This window comes from Phoenix dactylifera, chromosome 1 (genome assembly GCF_051530095.1).
Source record: "Phoenix dactylifera cultivar Ajwa chromosome 1, Ajwa_hap1_PhDact_Kaust_v1.1, whole genome shotgun sequence".
NCBI classification, from domain to species: Eukaryota; Viridiplantae; Streptophyta; class Magnoliopsida; order Arecales; family Arecaceae; genus Phoenix; species Phoenix dactylifera.
This window is the reverse complement of record NC_143190.1, coordinates 14,307,347-14,330,128: the sequence shown is the minus strand read 5'-3', so window position 1 is coordinate 14,330,128 and position 22,782 is coordinate 14,307,347. Positions and strand designations below refer to the sequence as shown.

Below are 22,782 nucleotides of genomic sequence, written 5' to 3'. Positions count from 1 at the left end.
GCTAGCTAACTTCATGGATTCTTGATGACAATCAAATGCTGGTAAATAGTGATGCAATCAACCATCAAATTATAAAAATAAAATAAAGTATGAAATCAAACAACTAGATCAGCATTAAAATACTGACCTCATTGTAACGTTATGGGACAAGCAAAAGATAAGATGGAAGACTAGGAATTGATTAAGAAATTATTTAGGTCCTTAGACTAGGAGACCAAAAGTATATTCAGAAAGAGATTGAATAGAACTGACAGGGACATATAGAGGTCACTAGGTGAACACCAAGAAAGATATATCTAAATTATGGCAATAATAATTATTAGTATCCTGAGTAAACCATAATATCATTTACTAAATTAACATTGTTAGACCAAAATCATAAATAATATTGGATAGGATAAGTTGCTTGTCTTTACAAATTTTAATTTGTGATCTTCAAATGCTTAAGGAATAGGTGCTTACATGGTTTTAAGAGAGAGAGAGAGAGATCAACCTGAAAGCTTAGAATGACTTGAGGAGACCTAAAATCTAATCCTAATATCATATGGAAACGGGTATAGTGTTTTCACATTTTCAGAATAGCTCCTCGTTCCATCAAATAGCATTTTTCCCCTTTTTTGTTTTTTTTGGGGGGGGGTGGGGTGGGGTGGGGGGTGGCACTTGTTCGTGCAGGTGTCAACAGATGTAGTACATGCACCACCAAAAACAAGCAACCAGCACTCTGAACACCAATTCGTTAGCAAACTGCTCTGAACCAATAATACTGAGATTAAAGATGAGAAAATACTTCTTTTTTTCCTTGTGCTCATTTGAACATTAGGAGGGAGATTTTCAGCTGGAGGGAGCTTGGACCAGAATTTGTAGTAATCAAGCGATATAGAGTAAGAAATTAATGAGAAATCACTTAATCATTGCTAGCTCAGTAATGGCTCTATAACCCAATTCTTTTGGTTTTTTTTTGTCAAAATGCATACCAAAATCATGTACTTTGGAAATTCATGAGGGGGTGCAACATGTTAGGTTCTTTTTTTTTTTATTCATACAGTAAGAGCATGAATCCAGGATCAAATTAACTTCTTTTTGATACCTAATGCATCAGATGTGGTCTGCCTAGCCAATAAAAGGTCTAAAAAACAAATCTAAAAAATGAGAAAAACATCCCTTGGCCAGCTAAGCCATAGGGCATCCGACCTGCCATAGCAGTGCTAGTGAGGGACCAGCATGCTAGAAGTCAATTAGCTATAAACCTAGAATAATCTTGATAATATACCCTATATAACATTTTTTTAATTTCTTGTAGCAAAAGGTTACCTCACGAAAGACGTATGCGCTTCATTAAAGTATATTATTTGATATAATGGAAGAAATGGCATAGCCAAAGCTCTATTTGATTATTATAAAGAATAATAATATATCTAAAACTCATTCATGGTATCACAACTCTAAATATATCGCAACTCTAAAATTTATTATTGTTTATACAACTAAGATGTTTCTAATGTCTACCTCAGGTTGAAACAAAGATGCAATTCTCCATAACAAAAGTGGCTTTTCTATGCTTTAACAGGATACAAATTTCTGGACTTAGACTACATGATCATTAAGTGTAATTTCAAAATAGTGGTATCTCCTCCCACCAACACAGAAGCACATTTTTGGATCTGAAGTTCTATGCTGCTACTTCAGTTAATTGTTTCAAGATAAGAATTTCGCATGCATAGACTAAGTCTAATCTGTAATAGGCTAGTAATAGGTTAATGACCGAAAAACCAAAATTTAGAAGAACAGATAAAGCAAGGGTCGGTTATATCATTCTAAGAACAAAAGAATTTTTAGCAATTTTTATTCCCTTAAGTGGTCATTGAGTACCATCCCATCTTGAACAGCATCCAACGTAAGGCCCTTGTGCAGCAAACTAAGGCGAAGTGACAGCCAAATTCTTCTGTTTCCCTTTCCATCTTTCTTATCAACATCCACCCGTACCACTATGCAAGAAACAAGCTGCCCCACATGGAATATGCTACAAAGCAAATTACTTTTAGAATCCTGCAAAATTAAGAACAAAACAAATGGTCTTAAACTAACTCAACAGCATGTCTCTAATGTTAAATTCAGTTTAAGTACAGTAACTTTAAAGTGATTTGACATAATTTAGATGTCAAAGTAAATAGTAGTAAACTAGTTCTTAAGGAGAGAAAGAAAGCAGTCATGAGGAGCATATCATTTTAGTGCCCTCAAGAAATTCTATTTGAAGTGTTTATATATAAATACCTTGTTTCCATCATCTATAATAATGTCAGATACTTCTTCTGCACGAACATATCCTCTCAGCCCCCCTGGAAGACCAATTACAAGATCTTTTGGGTTTACTTCAACAACGACTCCCAGAAGCTTCATTCTTGGTGAAATATTCTGGCCAGAAAGTAATAAAGGTATCAATTACTAAGCAACTTATGAAACAAGTTGCAGATTTTGAAGAATCAGAAATGGTGTGTAGGAGCGAAAAAAAATATGAGATTATACATTTCATATCTCATGGTTTCATTATCACACCACATTGTATGCAACAAGCCCTTGATGACGACACGAATCCTCGTATACTTTTTTAGCATGCATTGTTCTTAATATTGACAGGGATCCCTTCATGACACGACATATGGGGCAATTATTGTTGTACCAATATACAGCAGATATTTATCTATATAATCAATAACAATATGATCGATGCAGTTTGAACTCCTTGAAAATTTATTTCAGTAAATCTATAATTATGAATTCTTCGTCAGTCTAATCTGATAGCCACAAATGAAACACCATGAAAGATGTGATTAATTTATTAAATCAAGAGAATGCAAGCTTCATCATCGGAGGGAGGTGAAATATTTGCTGCAGGCAGTGAGCCTCTTGTTGCTCGCTGTTAAACTAAATGAAACTACCACTCTAGCTTGCTTGTAAAATCTCATGGGGAATGTATATATGTATGCATATACGTAGATATGCATATAAAGGAAGAAATCCATGCTGCTTTGGAAAGATCTGAACTGCATCTTCCCACTGCTCATACCAACATAGTCATGTTCATGGAGGACTCTGTGATCATGGTCGGTTGGTAGAAATCCAATATGGCTAAGGCTCCTGAGAGGGATGTAATAACCTCAAAAATTTTACCCACTGGAAACCTTGTTGAAGGACCTAGTGTCCAGCATTTGTTTGAGGGAATTAACAGATTAGTCTACTAACAGTTGAAATATGATTGAAGGAAGGACCACATGGACCAAGTTTTCTAAAGAAAAATGAAAGAAACTTGTACAATATAACATAGGTCGAATACTTTAAAGGTACAAAGCATCTAGACATATCCAAGAGAAATTGTTGGTTTGGGGGGTGGGGGGGTGGGCTGCAGGGTGGGGCTGGACTATGCCTAGAAAACCCATGAAATAAAGGATTTACACAAGGAGTAGTAATAGTTGTTTTCTATTGAGATTATTAATATATGCTATTCACATCTACAGTCAATTTTTATAAATTGTTAATCCAGTTGGCACAGCTTCCTTCAGGGAATTGATTCACTGGGTGACAAGGAAAGACCATACTTACCATTAATTCTTGCTCCAATTACGGGCTTTCGCATGTTAATAATGCAGTAACTTATGTTTGTCCATGTAGAAACATCAAATTGGAGACTGCTACTAACCCCATAAATCTTAAGATGTTTGAACATGAAGCGCTTCTAATATGACAGTGTTCAGGGTGAATGGATCAACATTATGCACTGGTGTGTGATCACCAATAATTCCATAAAAGACTGAATATCGAGTGTCTTGTGCTTCATATATTGCTTTCCACTTCATGTGAAATAGTCATTCATGAGTATTGTTGCATCAGTGTTACACTGTTACGTGTTGAGCGCAATTTCTGGAGCTCATTTCCTTACACGATATTTTAATTTCCATCTCTTTACTTTAAATCAATAAATAACAAACTGTTGGAGTCCTACAATTCTTGACGGGTAACATTCATAAACTCTTGGTTTGTTTACAAAGATAGATTGGGTTATATAGCTTTACAAGAAACCGTCATATACCCATGGACTGTGCACCCAACAAAATCCACCAAACACCAATAACTCTATTACATGTATCAAGAACCATGTGTTAGACCATCATGTAACGTTTGCAAACAGAATGTACCTCCAATACAGCTCGTAATGAGCAAAGATTCATCAAGGTTTGTTAATTATCAAATTCAAGGAATCCAAATAATAATTCTGTGAAACAAGAATTACAGAAGTAAGAAGGATTACTCTGCATAGAGTGTGTATGAGAAGATTGATCTATTGACACAACAACAGCCCATAAGTTGGATGCAGATAGTATCTGGGAAGGCATATGAATTTTTTTTCTTTCGTGTGTATAAATAAAAAGCTCACAAATCTAACGCAGAGAGAATTAAAGGCACTGAATACCTTCAACGAGATGCGGTTGGCAAACCTAGGTAGCTTCCCGGTGACGCCATTACCGAAAAGGGATCCAAAATCATCCACGGCTTCAGCCAACGACTTCTTGGTCCCTTTCTTCTTCTTTCCGCCCTTGCTCTTCTTGGACTCCCTCACAAACTCCTCCTCGGCCTCCGCCCGAGCCTCTGCTATCTCCTCCCGAGTAAGAACGCTCGTTCCTCCTGATCCCGCAATTAAAAATCACCCAAGAACAAAGAAAGGGCTTTCTTTTAGCATCAAGATTAGTTTTTGAAACGATAGGATCAACGAATGGGCAAGAAAAAACCTCTAGGGAAATCAGGATCGTCGTCTTGGACGAGGAGGGAAGAGGGCAGCTCCGATGGAGCGGGGGGGCGGGTCTTCTCCTTCCTCGGCTTCTTGAAGGACTTGTGGGGCTTCGTTCCGTCGATGGGCCGCTTCTTCTGGGGCTTCTTCTTCTCACTGAGAGCCACCATTTTCGTGGGGAGCGAGGAAGGAAGCGAGACAGGACAAGAGACGGAAATAGGAGAACTTTCTTGGCTCTCGGCGTCGGGCTTGGGTGCTGGAACGGCGCCGAGGCGGTGACAGGGTTTTAGGTTTTTCTTTTGCTAAAACAGGGTTTTAGGTTTTCGGAGCCTTAAATAAACGGGTTCGGGTTGTATCTTTTGCGCGAAAGAATTCTTTCGCGAGCCCGGCCGTCCGACAGCGCTTCGCGCCGCCAGATGAGTACGGGAAGAGAGCCCAGACCGAGGGACGGCTTCCTGGAGGAGGTTCGGGGCTGGTCTAGATCCCCACCGATGCGATATTTGGCCGTTAGAGCGGCATGTACAGCTTACCAGGTTTGGTTGGCCAGAAATGGTCGTATTTTTGGTGATATCAGTCTGTCCCCGTGGTTTGTGATGGAGCGGACTCGGGCACAGGCAGCGGAGTTCCTCCATGTAGACTCAGACTTTGGACCTATGATAGCTCGGGACATCTGGGGCCCCCACTCTGCTTCGGCAGCTCCTCATGTGGTGTTTTTCACCTGGGAGCCCCCACCCCCGAGCTTCCTCAAGGTCAATTTTGATGCCTCAGTCCAGGATGGTGGTAGGAGGGGAGGTGCTGGGTTTGTCATCAGGGGCCCGGATTCCTGCTTGGTGGCAGCAGGAGGCTATCAGATCTTCGACATCTCGGTTCCGGGGGCAGAGCTGCGGGCAGCTTGGATGGGGTTGCGATATGCGCGATCCGTTCTTCGAGCGAGCTCCATCATCCTGGAGGGAGACTCGACCACTGTGATCAGTTGGGTCCGGAAGGGCCCGTATAGCGAGAGGGCAGTTCACCCACTGCTCTGGGATATATGGTTGATGGTGAGGGAGGGGGTACTCTTTCGAGCTGGGCATGTATATCGGGAGGCCAATGGTGCGGCAGACTGGGTGGCGGCGTTTGTTGTGTGCCACTCAGGCGGCTCACTATGGGTCGGTGAGGGTGATTTACCTGGTGCTATCCGGGAGATTTTGTATGCTGACTCTTCTAGGTGCATTCGTACCCGAATAGTATGAATCATCGGTTTTAGCAAAAAAAAAAAAAAAGAGAGAGCCCAGACCCAAAACTTGGAACTCAGCCATATTAGATTTTTTTTTTTAGCGTCCGATCTAATCGTGATGGAAGAGAAACCCTCCTCCATCCCCATCGATCGCCACCCTCCCTGCAGCCCTCTTCCATCTCCGCCGCCCGGCATCCTCCTCCATCTCTACCCACCTTTTTGATCCATTACAATTTTATGTAATTTGAATTGCGTCTCGAGTGCAGCACAACTCATGACCATGATGAAGGTCTTGTTTGGAAGGGCTGTTACTAGTAGAGCTTTTGGAAGTAGAGTTTTTATAAAAAGTTGTTTACTGTTTGGTAACTACATTTTTAAAGTGTTGTGGCACTTTAATGTGTTTAGTAAACAAAGTGAGAAAGTAATTTTGTGTGACAAAATGACCATAAAGGACATTACATAGTATTATATAGCAGAGCATAATAAAATATAATATATATTAATATATAAATATATGATATAATATAATATTATCGTAATATAAATATAATATTATTATAATATAGTACTATAACATTGTATACTATATGATAATAATTTAATATAATATTAAATTATTTAACATAACATATCAATATATTATGATTAATATAATATTATATTTATAGTATAATACAATAATAAAGATATAAAATATGATTAATAATTACTAATATTTTTTTCTTTATTTTTTTGTTTGTTTATTTATTCTTCTCTATTTTTCTTCTTTCCTTTTTTTTTCTTTTTCTTTCTTTTTAATTTCTTTTCTTCTTTTTCTTTTCTTTTCCTTCTCTTCTTTCTTCTTCTTCCTTTCCGAAGATTTCTTTCTTCTCTTTCCCTCTCCCTTCTTCCTCCCTTGCGAACAGACTCCCTTCTGCAAGCGCGCCTGCGGTCGTAAGCCCCACTCCATCCCCTCCCTCTCTGTCGCCGACGTCTCCCTTTCCAACGGAGCCATCTCCGCCTGCCTCCTCCCATCCTAGCCCCTCCGCCAGGCCACCACTAGCGATGACCCCAAGTCCGACCGTGATCCTCCTCGCCCCTCCTCCTCCGTCTATCTATCTACCCAGGTGGCATCCTCCGCCTATAGATTGACGAGGACCCCTCCGCCCCCTGCCGTCGATTCTAGGTCTCCGACGTTCTCCTCGCCGACCTCGACAACCGCCACCTCCAGCTCCCCCGCCTCTCCTCTCCCGCAACCAGATCCTCCTCCTTCTTCTACCTGGCCGACGGCTTCGAGGCCGTCCTCATCCACGGCCCCTTCGAGATCCAGGTATACTGGAAGGGATCAGGCGAGCCGGTCCTTTCTCTCAACTCCCATGGCCTCTTCGACTTCGAGTAGCTGAGGAAGCGGCAGAGGAGGAGAGAGAAGAGGCAGAGGGTACCGGGGGGCGGCGGCGGGGGAGAGAGAGCTGCAAAGGGGGAGAGGGAGTGGCAGAGGATGAGGGAGAAGAGGGGGAGGGCGTCGGGGGCGACAGCGGGGGAGAGGGAGAGGAGGGATTACTTTGGCATTGAAGAGGAGGAGGGAGGGGGATGGGTGGGAGAGGATGAGGCGGAGGGATGGAATATTTTAAGAGGAAAAAAACTTTTGGATAGGGGTATTTTGGTGAAAAAATAGTTTCCGACAAAGCTCAAAACAGCTTTTTTGGAAATCTTCAAAATGGAGAAACAGCTTTTTGGGAAAGCTAAAACAGCTTTCCAAAATTTTTACCAAACATTTTTTTTTCATCCAAAAGTGCTTTTAGAGGACCAAAAGGTATTTTTTGGAGGGCCCCCAAAAGCTCCCCCAAGCGGGGGCGAAGTCGTCTTGATGCTGGGAATCGCACGCTATCTCATGCCTTCTCCAACTAATTGGATGGTGTACTTTGTATTTTGCAAGTTTAGGTTTTTTTTAATTCGATTCCATCTCTCATTTCTTGCAGTGCTTCAAACAACTACTTCCTTGACTTGCAAATCCCTTATTTTGCTGTTTTTTCATTTTAAGAAACAAATAAGCGCCGAGCAAGCATAATGACATCGATCAAATGTGGGTTGAGGACTGCAGAATGACCACATTTTCTGATCACCATACAAAACATAAGAACCGAGCCTTATGTTAATCAAGGAACTTATAGTCAAATTTAATTTCTAATGCTACATTTGGCAGAGCTTTCGGTGGGTCACAAAATACTTTTGAATGAAATAGGAGTGTTTGATAAAAAAATCGAATAGCTGCTTTAGTTTTGTCAAAAAGCTAAACAGATTTTTGGAACAAATTCTAAAATGAATTATTTTTCGAAGAACACTTTTAGCATGTATCCTATCTTGATTTCTGAAATTTTTTCTTTTTAAACCAAAATACTCATAATAAAATATTATAATTAAAAAATTAATTTCTAAAATTATTATATTAATAAAATATTAATATATAATAATAATTATTGTAATATTTTATATTTTATTATTATGTTATATTAAAAAAATAATACTATAAATAGTTTTTTTTATGAAAGCTCTGCTTCAAAAAAAAAAAAAATTGCTACCTCAAAAAGTTTTATTTTTGAAAACTCTAAGGCGGACAGATCTACCAGACGGGCTCTATCTTTCATAGTAATACTGTATGAAAAATTGAAAATATAAATTGAGGGATCTCTCATCAAATTTTATTTTTTATGTTTTATGTAGTAACTAAAATACTTTTTTGATGTACAATAAAACAAAATTTGGAGGTTCACATAATAGTGGTCTATTTTCAAGCCCCCCTCATACTTTATTGATAAATGAAATGACGCAAATGGCGTACATAAGAGAAAGAAGGACTGAGGGAGAAGGGCAGGAATAATGGCAGGGAATTCACTCCAGCCCAAACAACAAAGTCTTGGTCTGACGAAATAATTTTATGGTCGCTGTACGGTGATAAAATTTGAAAGTCCATCCTCAAAAGACTGACAAGATGCCTCCGGCTACCGAGTCCTGCAGGGTGTAATTTTTTTCATGGGAACAAAACAAAGCTAACCCAAAACAGCTCACAATTCTGGCCCAAGAAAATCATATCAGGATTTAGCGTATCCTCAGCAATTTGAGAGCTTAGGTTTCTCTGTTTCTAGATAGGCTTCATGGATAACCATGCGCTGCTTTTTTTTTTTTTTTTTTTTGACGGATTTTTATATAATATATGTACGAATAAATCCAATAAAATTAAAAAATACAAGCTCACGAAGTTTTCGAAACAGCTCTTTTTTCTCTTATCACAAGAAACCATGCGCTTGATATGATGAAAAAATAAGAGACTGCTCTGATGTTCAATGTTGCTGATACGGTTCGAAATAAAATCATTATAGACAAATGGCCTGATACGTAAATGCTGTGTACCTAGATTATACCTAGATTATATCTTTATGAAAGAAGCAACATATAAATAGAAAAAATAAACCATATGAAAAGCTCTGATGACCCAAACATTGTCTCCTCTGGAACTGTAACCCACACACCGCAACGCCTCTGAACTGCGAGTTGCATGCACTCCGGTACAGCTGCAGGCTAAATATTATGTAGGGATAAATGTCACCATTTATGAAAATTTTTTAAAAAAGTACATTGTTCAATATTAAATCAATTGTTCAGAGGGGAGGGTGACTATGGGCAAAGAAGGAGGAGGATGGAGAAGGGCGTAGGACGTTGGGGATGGATGATTTTTTTTTTTCCATCGCTATTAGATCGGATGTCTAAAGAAAAATAAATTCAATATGGCCAAGCATCAAGTTTTGGATCTAAGCTTTCCATATTCATCTTAAAGTGCTAGGCGCTATCGGACACTTGGCTCGTGAAAGAAGATCAATTATTCTCCAGTGCAAACAATCCAATCCAAATCCTATATAATCAGGATCGTCAGTTGATGGATCCATTCACACCTCGACCGGCCAACAATTTGATCAAACGGGTTAGCCTACTCTTCATAGCATTGTTGGCAAATGCATGCAAGATTTTGTATGTCCATTTACTAATAAATCCTTAAATGGTGAAAATATTACTTCATGGTCTCTAATATAGGCCACCTTCATTTGTTTTTAACATATCCAGCTTAATAAATAAATAAATAAATAAATGAAGGACCGGGATGTAAGAAGGGTTGGGTTTGTTTTAAGGAGGGTTTATGTTAAAATGCATATGCTAGTATATCCTCGCCAAGTGATTTGCCCACAATAGTTCAATCTATGAGTTTAAACTTTAACTAATAAGCTCCTGGAGGATTAAATGCCTCATGCGTCCTCTGTCACAGCAATTTGTAGATGCATTAGGTTCCATAAGAAAACCTTTTTGACTTAATTATTTGCTCTTGTATAAAAGAGAAATAAGAGGAATCTACTACTAAGGGCTCGTTTGGTTCGCGGGAATAGAAGGGAGGAAAGTGTGGTTTACGAAAAAGTAATGAGATGCCTCTTGTTTGGTTGTTGTTTTCAAAGGAGAGATGAAAAAGTTGTATTCACATAGAAATATGATTCCCATATTTAATGGAAAAGTCTTTTCCATGAGAAACATAGAAAAGTTACTTTCCCATAAGGCAGAAATCACTCTATCTTTATTTTTTTCCAAAAAGACATTTTAGCATTAAAGAGGCATTAAAGACCTAATTTTTATTAAGGATATAATATGAATTACACGTAACCTTTTCAGAAAAGTGGATGGTCAACCAAACATAAACACTCTGGAAATCTGTCACTTTTCCATGTTTAACCAAACATGCTAAAAGTACATTCCCATGCATTCTCTTCCTATAAATCTTCTTTTCAGGAATCATATTTCTAAGAGGAAAAATGCTTTCCGCAAACCGAACAAGCCCTAAAAGAATGAGGCCCTATTTGGGGGAGCTTTTGGAGGGCCAAAAAGCACTTTCTGGCCCTTCAAAAGCACTTTCAGATAAAAAATGGTGTTTGGTAAAATTTTCGAAAAGTTGTTTCAGCTTTTGCGGAAAACTGAAAACAGCTTTTGAGAAGAAGCTCCAATTTGGAGCTTTCCGAAAATGCTGTTTTCAGCTTTGTTGGGAAGCTATTTTTTTGACCAAAATACCCCATTTAAATCTCACTTTTTTCCCTAAAACCCTCATCCCGCCTCTTCCTCTCTCACCCATCTCCTTCCTCTCCTTCTCTTTCTTCTTCTTCCTCTCAACGCCGCCGTCACTATTCCTTCTTCCTCTTCTTTTTTTTTCTTTTTTTTTTGTTTTGGGAGCTTGTGGTTGCCCATGGTGGCAGCCACCATGCCAGCCACCACCCATGGCCGGCGACCCCTCTATATTTCAATGAAATAAAATAATAAATAAATAAATAAAATAAATAAAATAAATAAAAAGAAAAATAATGGGTGAGTGGCAAATAATCTGATCTAAATAAATAAATAATATTAGTAATTATTTAACCAATTTTATCACCTAGCTAGAAAATTTATTAGAGAGATAAATGGTTATTAGAAGGATGAAAAATTAATTTACACTAATAATTATAATATTTTATATATTTATTATTGTATTATTCTATAAATATAATATTATATTACATTATATCATAATACATTGATATGTTATGTTAAATAATTTAATATTATATTAAATTATTATTCTATAATACATAATGTTATAGTACTATATTATAATAATATTATATTACATTACATTAATATTATACTATATCATATATTTATGCATTAATACATATTATATTTTATTATGCTCTGTTTTATAATACTAGTAATGTCCTTTATGGTCATTTTGTCACACAAAACTACTTTCTCAGTTTGTTTACTAAACACATGTTAAAGTGCCACAGCACTTTAGAAATGTAGTTACCAAACAGCAAACAGCTTTTTATAAATGCTCTGCTTCAGACAGCTCTACTTCCAAAAGCTCTACCACTAACAGCTCCCCCAAACAGAGCCTGAGTGTATTTATTAGCTCACGTAACTAATGAAGAAAAATCGAATCACAATCTTTCATGCTTACTTTCACATGCATCATGTATGCCTAGAAACTAGACTAAACAAGATATTGCATCTTGCTCTCCTCTTATAGAAATCAAAATGTATCCATCGAGATACTCTTTAGTGAAGGCAAAATAAATAAATGGGGATCCCGCCATCCATGCTTCATCTAATGGAAATATATAGAATGCTCTTGCATAGTATTGTAAAGGTACTGTTGTATTATGAGGAGACATGCAACATGCAAGAAATTATTCCATAATCTATTTTTTTTAACACTAATCCATTTGATGTGTTGGGTAGGGGCGGCAAGAAAGGTACGATAAATTAACAATTAGGGACTGTTTGGATATTTCTATACGATTATGGTAAAAATTTTATAGAAATTGGATTTATTAGCCCATCTAGCTTACAATTTCTAAAAGCCTATCCAAACCTAGCTCAAATCCAAGCCTGTAGGCTGAAGGAAAAAAAAAAAGATTTATGATTTTTTTTTTCTTCCTACGATTTTTGAGTTGGGTAGAGTTTGCTTGATATAGGGCTATGTTTAAATAGACCGCTCAATCTATGAATTCTACAAGATTTTCATCCTAATCTTATAGGAACAACCAAACATACCCTTAATTGAAGCAAAAAACAATCACAATGAATATTATTATCCTGATATATTAACAAACAGATGTTTCCATAGTTCTCATTCATTTTAGGTGACAATCAAAGGCATGTTTGGATGATTGAGACAAAAATTCTATTGGATCGTAGATTGGATTAGTACAGCTAGCAAAATCTTAGGATTATGGACTAAGTTAGGCCTCTATTCATAAGTATTTAGAAATAGTTTTGGAGTGAGCCAGCCCGAATACAATAGGGAGAAAATAAAAGAGAACCGGGTTTTTCAACAAAGTGATGACATTGCAAGATCCAGATCTGTTATTCTCGAACAAGAAATTGCACTTGACTATCATGCTCTCTTTAGCACAATGAGAAAACATTAAACTAGTTAAAACAATGATCAAAATGCTAAAGAGAAAAAATCACATCCATATTCCATTGAGAATCATCATAATCACATGCTAGCTTCTAATTACCGGGTATGCATGATTTTAAACCACAGTTGCATGCTAAGTACATATGAAAACACATGTAATTGTTTCCTTTTTCTTTCTTTCTTTCTTTTTCAGCATTCCTACTAGTTTCAGGCTGAGTTAATGAAGATATCGCAGTTGCTATGAGCTTTGGGTGGCCATTGCCATTTATTATTGAGAGTTTGTTTCCAGAAAAAGTAGGTTAGGAGGAATCACTACTGGACTTGGATGAAAGTGAGACTCAAACTCAAGTCATTTGATATAACTTTTAAATCTCTTACCAATTGTACCGACACCCTTTTTTTTTTTTTTATAAAGTTGTTGGCTATCATTTCTTACCTAGTTCTCCACCTACCACATACGTTATTTGAAGTTTTTTGGTGGTTCTACCAATGACATTTTTCACTCGCAAGCTAGCCAAGTTTCAGGGAGTCGGCAGGCTTTTGGGAAGAGTCGTTCCTATATTTTGCTGCTAAAAAATGCATAAAAATTTTACCTTTTTTGTCTTTTTTTTTTTTCTTCTTTTGTCCTTCAATGTCAAAAATTTACCTCTTTTCTTTTGCTGCTAAAAAATTTACCTCGGCCCATTTGCCAAGGAAAGGGACAAGTTCTGGGTCCGCTTTCACCCCTGGCTTTACTCGCCCACTTTGCACCCACTACCCAAAAAAAGAATTCGGGCCGTATCTTTCCCACGAAAGAACGATTCACCATCTGGGCGCATCTTTCGCGCCGAAGATTGATTTGCTGTTAGATCGCATGACATTCACTTGGAGAGTTGGAAACCTCTTCAGGCTGAAATATGTGGTGGCCAACCATTTTGAAAATACTTTAGATTGAATAAAAAGTTGTCTAGTGCATTTTGAAATCTATTATTTTTTGACTTTTTTGGATGTATTTATACGATCCATACTGTATGATACATTCGTTTCAGAAAAAAAAATTAGAGTGCTTTGAAATTCGTATGAGATGCAATCTAATGGTTGATGATGCAAAAGAAGCTCAATTATAAAGTTACAACTCAAACCCCCAAAAGTATCGTCTGTCTGCACCACGTGCACGGGCGTAGCCATGCATCACCAATGCGCATTTCTATGGGTCAATCACCAAGATAAGTTGAATCTATTGGAAATGCGCCTCGGTGGTTGGCTGCATGCACCCACATACAGTATCCGCAACCTAAGACCCAGCTTTAACTTAAAAAGGCAGCCAATGAGCTTTAGCAATCATAGGAAAAGAATTACATGTGCAGCACTAGAGCTAGAAACCTGACAAAATTCTAGAGTTAATATACGATCGAGACAGCTCGCCACAATATAAGGCTAGAACTTTAGCAGACCAAAGTTCTCTTGCGAGCTCATTGCTCTCGCTTTCTCGGAAATTTCCGAAGGCCAGCTTCTGACCATGGGCCACAAAGTGTTCCCAGGGTCCGCCTCATGGGCAAATGAGACCAGTGCTTGCTCACAACCCGGCTTTTAGATTCGGGCCTCCTTATTTTGCGGGTCCGAGCGCTCCTGTTCGCACTAAGGAGTGGCTTCCATGGGAATGTCTGTATGCGAGTTCCGGAATCTTCCGTAAAGGAACGGACGAGAAAGTTTGGCATATTTCCGGGAGGGCAATATCAACGGTGGATCCGGGCCCGCATAGGTATTAGTATCCAAATGTCCTGAGATTTACTTTGTGGTCGAGAAAGACCCTTTATGTTCCCTTTCCCACCCCGCCCAGTGAATTCGAACCGCCTTTTACCCAATTGGAGACTGATAGATACACGTCTTTCTTTTGAATTACTGCACTCCCAGTCCAGAACACTTTTATTCTTAACAAAAATTGAAGTTTAAGAGATTATCAAATGACAACAGTCAAGCAAACATTGCATACTTTGTGTTTTTAGTAATTATAATAAAATAAAAACACATCTATTAAGTCTAACCAAATTTTAGACAAAGAATCCTTGATTGCAGGACTTATGCTCCAAATTCCAAAATAACTCTGATATACATCTCTCGAATTTAAGATATAATATATAATATAACAAAAATAATTAAATTAAAAATGGCAACAATCATGCAAACTTATTTATTTATTTATTTTTTGCTAAAGCGAGTATATCATACAGTACAAGTATAGATATACCCAACAAAATCAGAAAATAACAGATCACGAAATGCCCAAAACAACTCCTCCTCAACCCATAGCCCATAGGGTGCCTGTAGAGTGACTGGCTATGTAATTAGCCACCCAGTTTGTGGCCCCTTTAATCTCTTTGAATACATGCTTGGTCTGAAAGACCACTTCATTCCTCACCATCGTCCAGATATCTCGAAGCAGGGGTGACCTACCCACTACTGCTCGGACATTCTAGATCCTTTAATATAATCAAGCCGGCCCGTAATACTCGCTGAGCATTGCGAATGCACTTGTTAGCTGTGGTGATGATCAAAACCATTTTTTTTTTTAATCTTTCTCATGGGGTGCATTTAACAACAATAGCGATAAATTTATCACTCTAATGGCACCTATTGTGGAATATAAATTTAATAAACTCGCGGCCGCTTCAAGACCTGACATGCAAACCTGTTGTTAGGATTTCATCGTCCTCATTGCAGATGTACAAATGAATAGTGAATACGTGAAGTCAATCTCCACTTACGTATTTGCTGTTTATTTAATCTTTCAATCTAAGAGCGAGGGCTCTTTGGATTCCCCCATAAACCTCTCTGGTTCTCACTGCTCATTCCCTTTTCGCTGCGCTGCTGCTGGAAAGCCCCTCAAGAGATTCCCTCCACGTCTCTCCATGGGCCGGCTCGCACCTCGTGAACTCCGTATCCCCTTGTCTTCTACTTCCCTTTCCCTCCTCTCCTCTCTCTCTTTTATCAATTCTGCCCCTTTTTAAGGTTTTAAGGCTTGAAGCCTGTTATTCTCGAAAGGGCTTCTCAGCGAGCCGCACTCGCTCACTGCTTATAGTGTCCCCGGAAAGGGCTTCACAGGTACTCTCTCTCTCTCTCTCTCTCTCTCTCCCCCTAATACTATTTTTTGGATTTTTGATGTTATGGTGACTTTGTTTGAGGGTTTTACCATGTGGCTTGGCACTTAGAACAGGTATGGGACTTATGTTTGAAAATTAAAGGTGGGGGGATTTGTTGATAGCTTCAAAAAATTTGTAGTTGAGTCCTTTTATTTTGCTGGAAGTGAAGTCAAAGCTGTGGGTCAATGGGAAATGCTCTGCCTAAGTTTATTTAGTTTAACTTCTATTACATTTGGGGATGCAACGATTTAAAATCTCAGTCTCTGAATCATAGATTTTTTTTTTTTTTAATCTCTATACAGTACGGGTAATAAAGTTTGTATGAATAAGGAAAAGAGTATTCATGGGAAAGTTCGATGTGTTTGTGTTTGGTCACTTCGACTGAATGCTATTTGCAGACTATTAGCACACTGCAACTTATTTTGGGTTACTTATCCTTTCTGGCCTGAATCTGAGAAAATATGTAAATGGACTATTGATGTATATGGCTCGCAGTAAATGTTAAATACTGCTAACTCTCATGCTGCAAGAATTTTCCTTTCTAGCCGCATTCAAGAATTTGAAAAGTGAAATTGAAAGGGGATTCTGAGTAAGAAAGAAAAATTTAATGTTGTGAAGTTCGGCAGCTACTCTTGGGAATGGAGATAGGAGCACGGCAATGGTATAATAACTGCAACCATGGCTTCTGTGAATTCATATTGTTGACTGTTGGAAGGAAAAGAATGCGAACACCATACATTGATATGGAGTTCATCAACATTTGAAGAGATCACTAGTGGATTTTTTTTTTTCTTTTTTTAGACTATAATCATGAACATTTTGATGAAAACTGGTATGGAAACTTATCGGTAGCCATTTGTCTTGGAGCTGGGAAATGGGTTTGACAATTATTTGAGCAAACACAATCTGGTTGTTCTTCTTTACTGGAAGAACATCAACGGCAGTTTTCAGGTACTGCATCAATGTTTATCATACATCAATTCCTAGATTGTGATCGATTGTGTGTGTGTGTGTGTGTGTGAGAGAGAGAGAGAGAGAGAGAGAGAGAGAGAGAGAGAGATGATGGTCTTTTCCATAGCTACTCCTGACTTGTGTTTTTAAGATTACAGTGAATGCCATTATATGGCACACATGCTTCTTTATCTCTACCATGCAAGATTCTGCAGCCTCTACTGTGTTGGATTAATAGTAAGTTGTCTTTTTCCTTGTGTAAATTAATATTTTGTGAAAAACTTTAAATCTGTCATTCAACATGTGAATGACATATTTGGAGTTCGAATCCTAGTGGCGGCACATTACTTAGTGGTGGAACATTACCACCTATTTGCATTTCCCGAGGAATCAGAAATTTTGATGGTTGTTCCTTGAATGGGTGGGGTCAAGCTGTGTCTGCTGCCTCTTGAGCAGCAAGTGCCTTCTTGCTTATTATTTGATAAATCTTCGTTGAAATAGTCTGGAATGCCTTCTCAATATTGTGCCACTACATTACAACACAACCTCAGAAGCTAATAGTCACTCGTGTTTCCTTGTGCAAATAAGCATGCTGTGGAAAACTTTAAATATGTCATTCAACATGTGAATGACATATTTGGGGTTCAAATCCTGGTGGTGGCACATTATCACCGTATTGATCGAAAAGGAAAAAAAAGTGAATGATATTTACAGAAATATTTGTTTCTTCCTCTGACATCTTCCTTTTCATTTGAATGACTTGATATGTACTTTAAATTGAATTTTTGTAAAAAGTTTTTATTTTCTCAATTTTGATGTACTAAATCTCCAGGAATCTTGATTTTGCAGTTGCTTGATATAATCAGAAGAGCAGAAAGTATTCATTGAACTGTTACTGTGTCAGTTCTGAATTCTGTTCAGCCAGATGTTGCCTGAAAAATGGAATGGAAGTTTATTGTTGCTTTTCTTTTTTTTCTCAAATGTATCAGGTACTGCATTTCATTTTTACTTTGCAATTTGTTCACAGGAATGAACATTTTAGTCTATATTTTTGTCTATTCTCTTGACTGCTAATTAACTTGCAGAATTTGCACTTTGGTTATGTGTCTTTTAAATGAGAATTATAATGTACTTTGGTTAAATAGAGATTGATCTATTTCATAATTTGCTGTCTGGACCGTACCATCCATACTTGGCGGTTACTGTACTGTGCTGGTGGTGAACCAATACTTGGTAGGGGCGTACCGAGTGTTGGTACCGACCAATACTCAGTAGGAGATGTATCGAATGTTGGTACCACAAATCGACCTGTACTGATACCATACCACCAGCATGGTACTAGTATGGGGACTGAAATCACTATGGCAAACTATGGTCTATTTTCCTGGTACAAGAACCAATGTCTATTTAGGTTAAAAATATAACGTTATTCTTTCAGTACTAGTTTAGGTCATTTATTCTTCATTGTTTAGCTATGGTATTTACCATTTCTGTGAGGTTATATGTTTCAGTAGATGTTTCTGTTAGCACTCTGATAGGAAAATAATGTTTATGCTGAGATTGTCTAACCTGTCCATTGACTTCTTTGGGTGGTCATTCTCGTTAGAAGCTACTTTCTCGAGATTTAGTCTACCTTTTGAAAAATTTTGATGTTATTTGTTCCTCTTAGTTTGCCTTGTTTATTCAGTTCTTAGAAGAACTTATTTTACTCTTGTATTGTTTTGTTTTTGCAATATCATTTTCCTATTTAACTGGTTCCTTTTTCTTCCATTTTCCGTGTGTATTCGAATTGACAATTCTGCGAAACATTTTAGGTGTATTTGTCGGGATTACTATTGGCACAGATATGTCCAACTTGCCATCAGCATCAGATATAGTATCAATTCTTAAAGCTCAGCACATCAAACATGTACGGTTGTTTGATACGGACCATCAAATGCTGAATGCTCTTGCAAATACTGGAATAGAGGTTATGGTTGGGGTTCCCAATGACCAATTACTAAGTGTTGGACAATCTAGAACAGTGGCAGCTGATTGGATCAACAAAAACGTTGCTTCCTTTGTTCCAGCAACCAACATTACTTATATTGCTGTTGGCAATGAGGTCCTCTCCACTATCCCGAATGCTTCTCTTGTTCTTGTCCCAGCAATGAAATTCCTCCAGTCTGCTCTTGTGGCTGCAAACCTTAATTTCCAGGTGAAAGTTTCAAGCCCCCAATCCATGGATGTCATGCCAAAATCATTTCCCCCCTTTACAGCCACCTTCAATTCAACATGGAACTCAGTAATGTATCAGTATCTCCAGTTCTTGAAGAATACAGGATCTTCCTTCATGCTAAATGCACAGCCGTACTATGGTTACACCAAAGGACAAGGTATCTTCCCATTAGACTATGCACTATTCCGGTCATTCAATCCGAACAATCAGATTGTGGATCCCAATACAAATTTCTACTACACCAATATGTTTGATGCAATGGTTGATGCTGCTTATTACTCCATGGAAGCACTCAAATTTTCTGACATTCCTGTTATTGTGACGGCAACTGGGTGGCCATGGCTTGGTGGGGCAAAGGAGCATGATGCTACTGTTGACAATGCATTGGCCTACAATGGCAATCTGATCCGCCATGTGCTAAATGGTTCTGGAACACCAAGTCGACCAACCTTACCAGTTAACACGTATATCCATGAGTTGTTTAATGAGGACCTCCGGCCTGGGCCTATTTCTGAGAAGAACTGGGGTGTATTCTTTCCAAATGGGACTACAGTATATTCTTTGACATTTGAGCATTTATCTGACCCAAGTGCAGATTCATCAGGGTTGGTTGGACTTTTCTGTGTAGCAAATTCTAGTGCGGACCTCAATGAAGTGAAGGAAGGTTTGGACTGGGCTTGCGGGGCTGGTTCAGCAAACTGTAGTGCTATCCAGCCCGGGCAGCCATGCTATGAATCTGACAATCTTGTAGATGTTGCTTCCTATGCATACAATGATTATTATCATAGAACACAGGCAAATGGTGGGACCTGCAATTTCAACAACACAGCCATGATTACCACCACAGATCCCAGTAAGTTTTTGAATACTTTCTTGCAATTTTAACAACACAGCAATTGCTTCTTAATGTAATAAAATTTACATATGGATATCTGCTATGCTAGCATCCTCATCTTGCTCATGGATGAGAATCAGGATAAGCTATCCTCTTGATTCTCTTGTTCATGTAAATCAGCCATCATACATTAATTTAACCAATGGGCTATAGCTCCCACTGCTTTGCTTCTATTATCACCTATTCACCAACAGTCCATTCTGCATCACTCATTATGTTATTGTTGTCATTACCCTCCCTCTCTTCCCATCCTACCTTCGTCCTTTGCTGGTCACCTCTCCTCCTCCTCCATGGACATCCTTCTGGCATTGCCTCTTGTTATGCCAAGGATCTAGATCAAAGATTATTTGAGCATACTGAGAACATATGCAAGGGACAAAGATTGAAGAAAGCTTGCTAATATCAGAAGAGTAGAAAGATGAGGGGAAAACCCAATACAAAGCCCTCAATCTCGTCAGCACTCGAAACCCCAATAACAAAGATATTGTCTCAAAACCCTAGGATGGGTGAAAATATACATATACAGGCACCTATGGCCCTCACAGTGGGCCTCAGCCACTGGCCTAGGGCTCAAGGAGAGGCCCTTTACTGGTGGATCTTCGAAATACAAGATGCACCATAACGCCTCTAGACCGCTACAATCTATTCGTAGTTTCCCTATCGTTGTTTTCATTTGTTGTCCATCATATCTCTTCTTGCCCCAATGCCCCTCCATCATCTCCACTATCCCTCTTCGAACCATTCCTCTATCCTATCACATCTTTAAGTGAGGTTGCAGGGAAGATGATAATTGGCTTTATGGAGCTTGGATTAGGGTGGTAGTTGACTGGGTGGTATGGTATTATGGGGTGGTGCTGGTTCCGCTGTTGTTTATGCGGGATCCTGTTACATTAGGGGTCGAAATATCCTGTGACAATAATGACACGCTGATTCAGGATATCTTTCTTTTCACAGCTTTCTTGTGGTTTTTTGATGATGACATTGACACTTCCCTTCTCCATCGATTCCTTTCTAGCTGTTGGCTTGACATTACTAAATCTTTTCTTTTGTAGAGGTGCTATTTGTAGGAACAATAATTTGGTTCCTTGATTCTGTGATTTGAAACCGGGTATGGAATCTGCAATATATAAGCCTTGGATAAGTCTTAAGGTGATTGACATGTAGAGTTATTACTGCTTGTTCATAAGGGAACTTACGGATGTTGAAAACATAAAACATCAAGAAATTGATTCTGTTTAGTTGATCATGGTCAGTTAGCAATATTATAGAGGTTTCGTAAATGAGACAGTAATGGAAGTGAAATTACCTGTCTTTTTTGTTATAAATTCAGCTTACATAAACTTCCACTTCCTTTTTAGTATTCTAAAAACACTAATGTCGGCCATGTCTTTCCTATTTCGGAAACTTTTAGGTCATGGATCGTGCATCTTTGCAGGAAGGTGAGTGATTCAAAGATTGTTTAAGGTTAATTTGCTTATTCATAGAAATTATTTTGGTTCCATATAAATGACAATTTGATCGCAATTGCAGCTCAGGATCGAACAGCACGGGTGGTGGTACAGCTTTCGCACCTGTAAGCCCTAGCAGTGGTGCTACAATGCTGCAAATTCTCTGTGTTACCTTTCTCATTCCAATAATATTGTTTTTTTTGGTTTGACTTGTAACATTTCTACTCAACAACCAAGTTTTGCAGAGAAATCAAAAATTGCTTATGTTATCCCCCCCATGTAATGATGAGTTTGTAGAGTCTGATTGTTTGCGGTTAGCCTCAGTTGAGTAGTTATTTTTCTCTTCAATATTTGTTGGTCTTGAAAATCTTTTATCCGGTTTGACTTGTAAAACAGGTAAGGTCACCTATCTCAATGAAACTACGAATAGGTTGTGCAGTGTGGATGGTAGTCTTCCTTGTCTAACCCTAAATTTCTGCTGACCAGTTAAATTTTCCTTTCTGTAATAGTTTGGTGCTCTTTATTAAATTTGTATATTTTGTGTTTATTACACGTTCTTTTTGAAAAAGAACCAAATAACTGTTCAGATCATATTTTGCATTTTTTAGCTTCACCATTTTTCATAACCAAAATCTTGTTCTGCTTTTGTCCCAGTCATTGCTTTTTTGCTTATTATTTAAAATATAGAAAAAGGAGCCAAAAATTGTTAAGTTCCTACTTCCCAATAATTTTGAAGGCAAATCCAAATATTTGAAATTTTCTTTTAAAGGCCCAATATACACTAGGGTGACTGAAATCAGAAAACTGTCATTTTCCCCCAATTTTGCTTGCTTTTGCTCCCCGTAAAACTGTCATTAATTTAACTGGATTCCATTCCTAATGTTTTTAAAGTTTCAGTCCTCTTCAATTTCATAGTAAATAAGCCTGTCACATTTTTTTTATGGCTTACTAACCTTTGAACCAAAGATTCTCAATAACTATGTTGCAGAGCTGTTTGCTTATAGAATGTCTTTCTTGTACAGTTAAGACATGCCGACTAGAATTCTGAACCTGAATCTATACCAACCTTTTGAATAACATGTAAAAGGCCGTGGCTTCTGAATGTGGAGTAATTTTAGCATTGCGAGGTCTTCTGTAAGATCACCAACAATGTCACTGCCTCTGTTACTGATATCATGACAT

At 38.2% G+C, this 22,782-nt stretch overlaps 2 protein-coding genes across 3 annotated transcripts in view; one reads left to right on the top strand and one right to left on the bottom strand.

Annotated features, from left to right (window-relative positions):
- LOC103706723 (RIBOSOMAL RNA PROCESSING 5) overlaps window positions 1-5,217 on the bottom strand; it is a 49,802-nt gene extending 44,585 nt beyond the window's left edge. The window contains exons 1-4 of the mRNA XM_008790941.6: window positions 4,782-5,217; window positions 4,466-4,677; window positions 2,272-2,412; window positions 1,870-2,046 (exon numbers count right to left, since the gene is read on the bottom strand). Of these exons, the coding sequence (XP_008789163.4) occupies window positions 1,870-2,046; window positions 2,272-2,412; window positions 4,466-4,677; window positions 4,782-4,950 (699 nt within the window). The 5' untranslated portion in view covers window positions 4,951-5,217. The remainder of the gene's footprint in view (window positions 1-1,869; window positions 2,047-2,271; window positions 2,413-4,465; window positions 4,678-4,781) is intronic.
- A 10,393-nt stretch (window positions 5,218-15,610) lies between these two features.
- On the top strand, window positions 15,611-21,878 carry LOC103706713 (O-Glycosyl hydrolases family 17 protein). Of its 2 annotated transcripts, none has more exons than XM_039116215.3 (5): window positions 15,611-16,050; window positions 17,889-18,028; window positions 18,854-20,110; window positions 21,564-21,591; window positions 21,683-21,878. In XM_039116215.3, exons 2-5 carry the CDS (start codon window positions 17,965-17,967, stop codon window positions 21,807-21,809), a joined length of 1,476 nt encoding a protein of 491 aa, XP_038972143.1. In that variant the 5' UTR covers window positions 15,611-16,050; window positions 17,889-17,964; the 3' UTR covers window positions 21,810-21,878. The 2 variants fall into 2 exon arrangements, with proteins under 2 accessions (XP_038972143.1, XP_038972144.1); XM_039116216.3 differs by having other exon boundaries at window positions 15,719-16,050; window positions 21,688-21,878.
- Window positions 21,879-22,782: the final 904 nt, after the last annotated feature.

Excerpts from the sequence above, each read along its gene's own strand:
- LOC103706713 (XM_039116215.3), top strand. The coding sequence starts at position 17,965 with ATGTTGCCTGAAAAATGGAATGGAAGTTTATTGTTGCTTTTCTTTTTT. Across the intron at positions 18,029-18,853 it reads TTTTTTCTCAAATGTATCAG|GTGTATTTGTCGGGATTACT; the intron begins GTACTGCATTTC and ends GAAACATTTTAG. Across the intron at positions 21,592-21,682 it reads TCGTGCATCTTTGCAGGAAG|CTCAGGATCGAACAGCACGG; the intron begins GTGAGTGATTCA and ends TCGCAATTGCAG.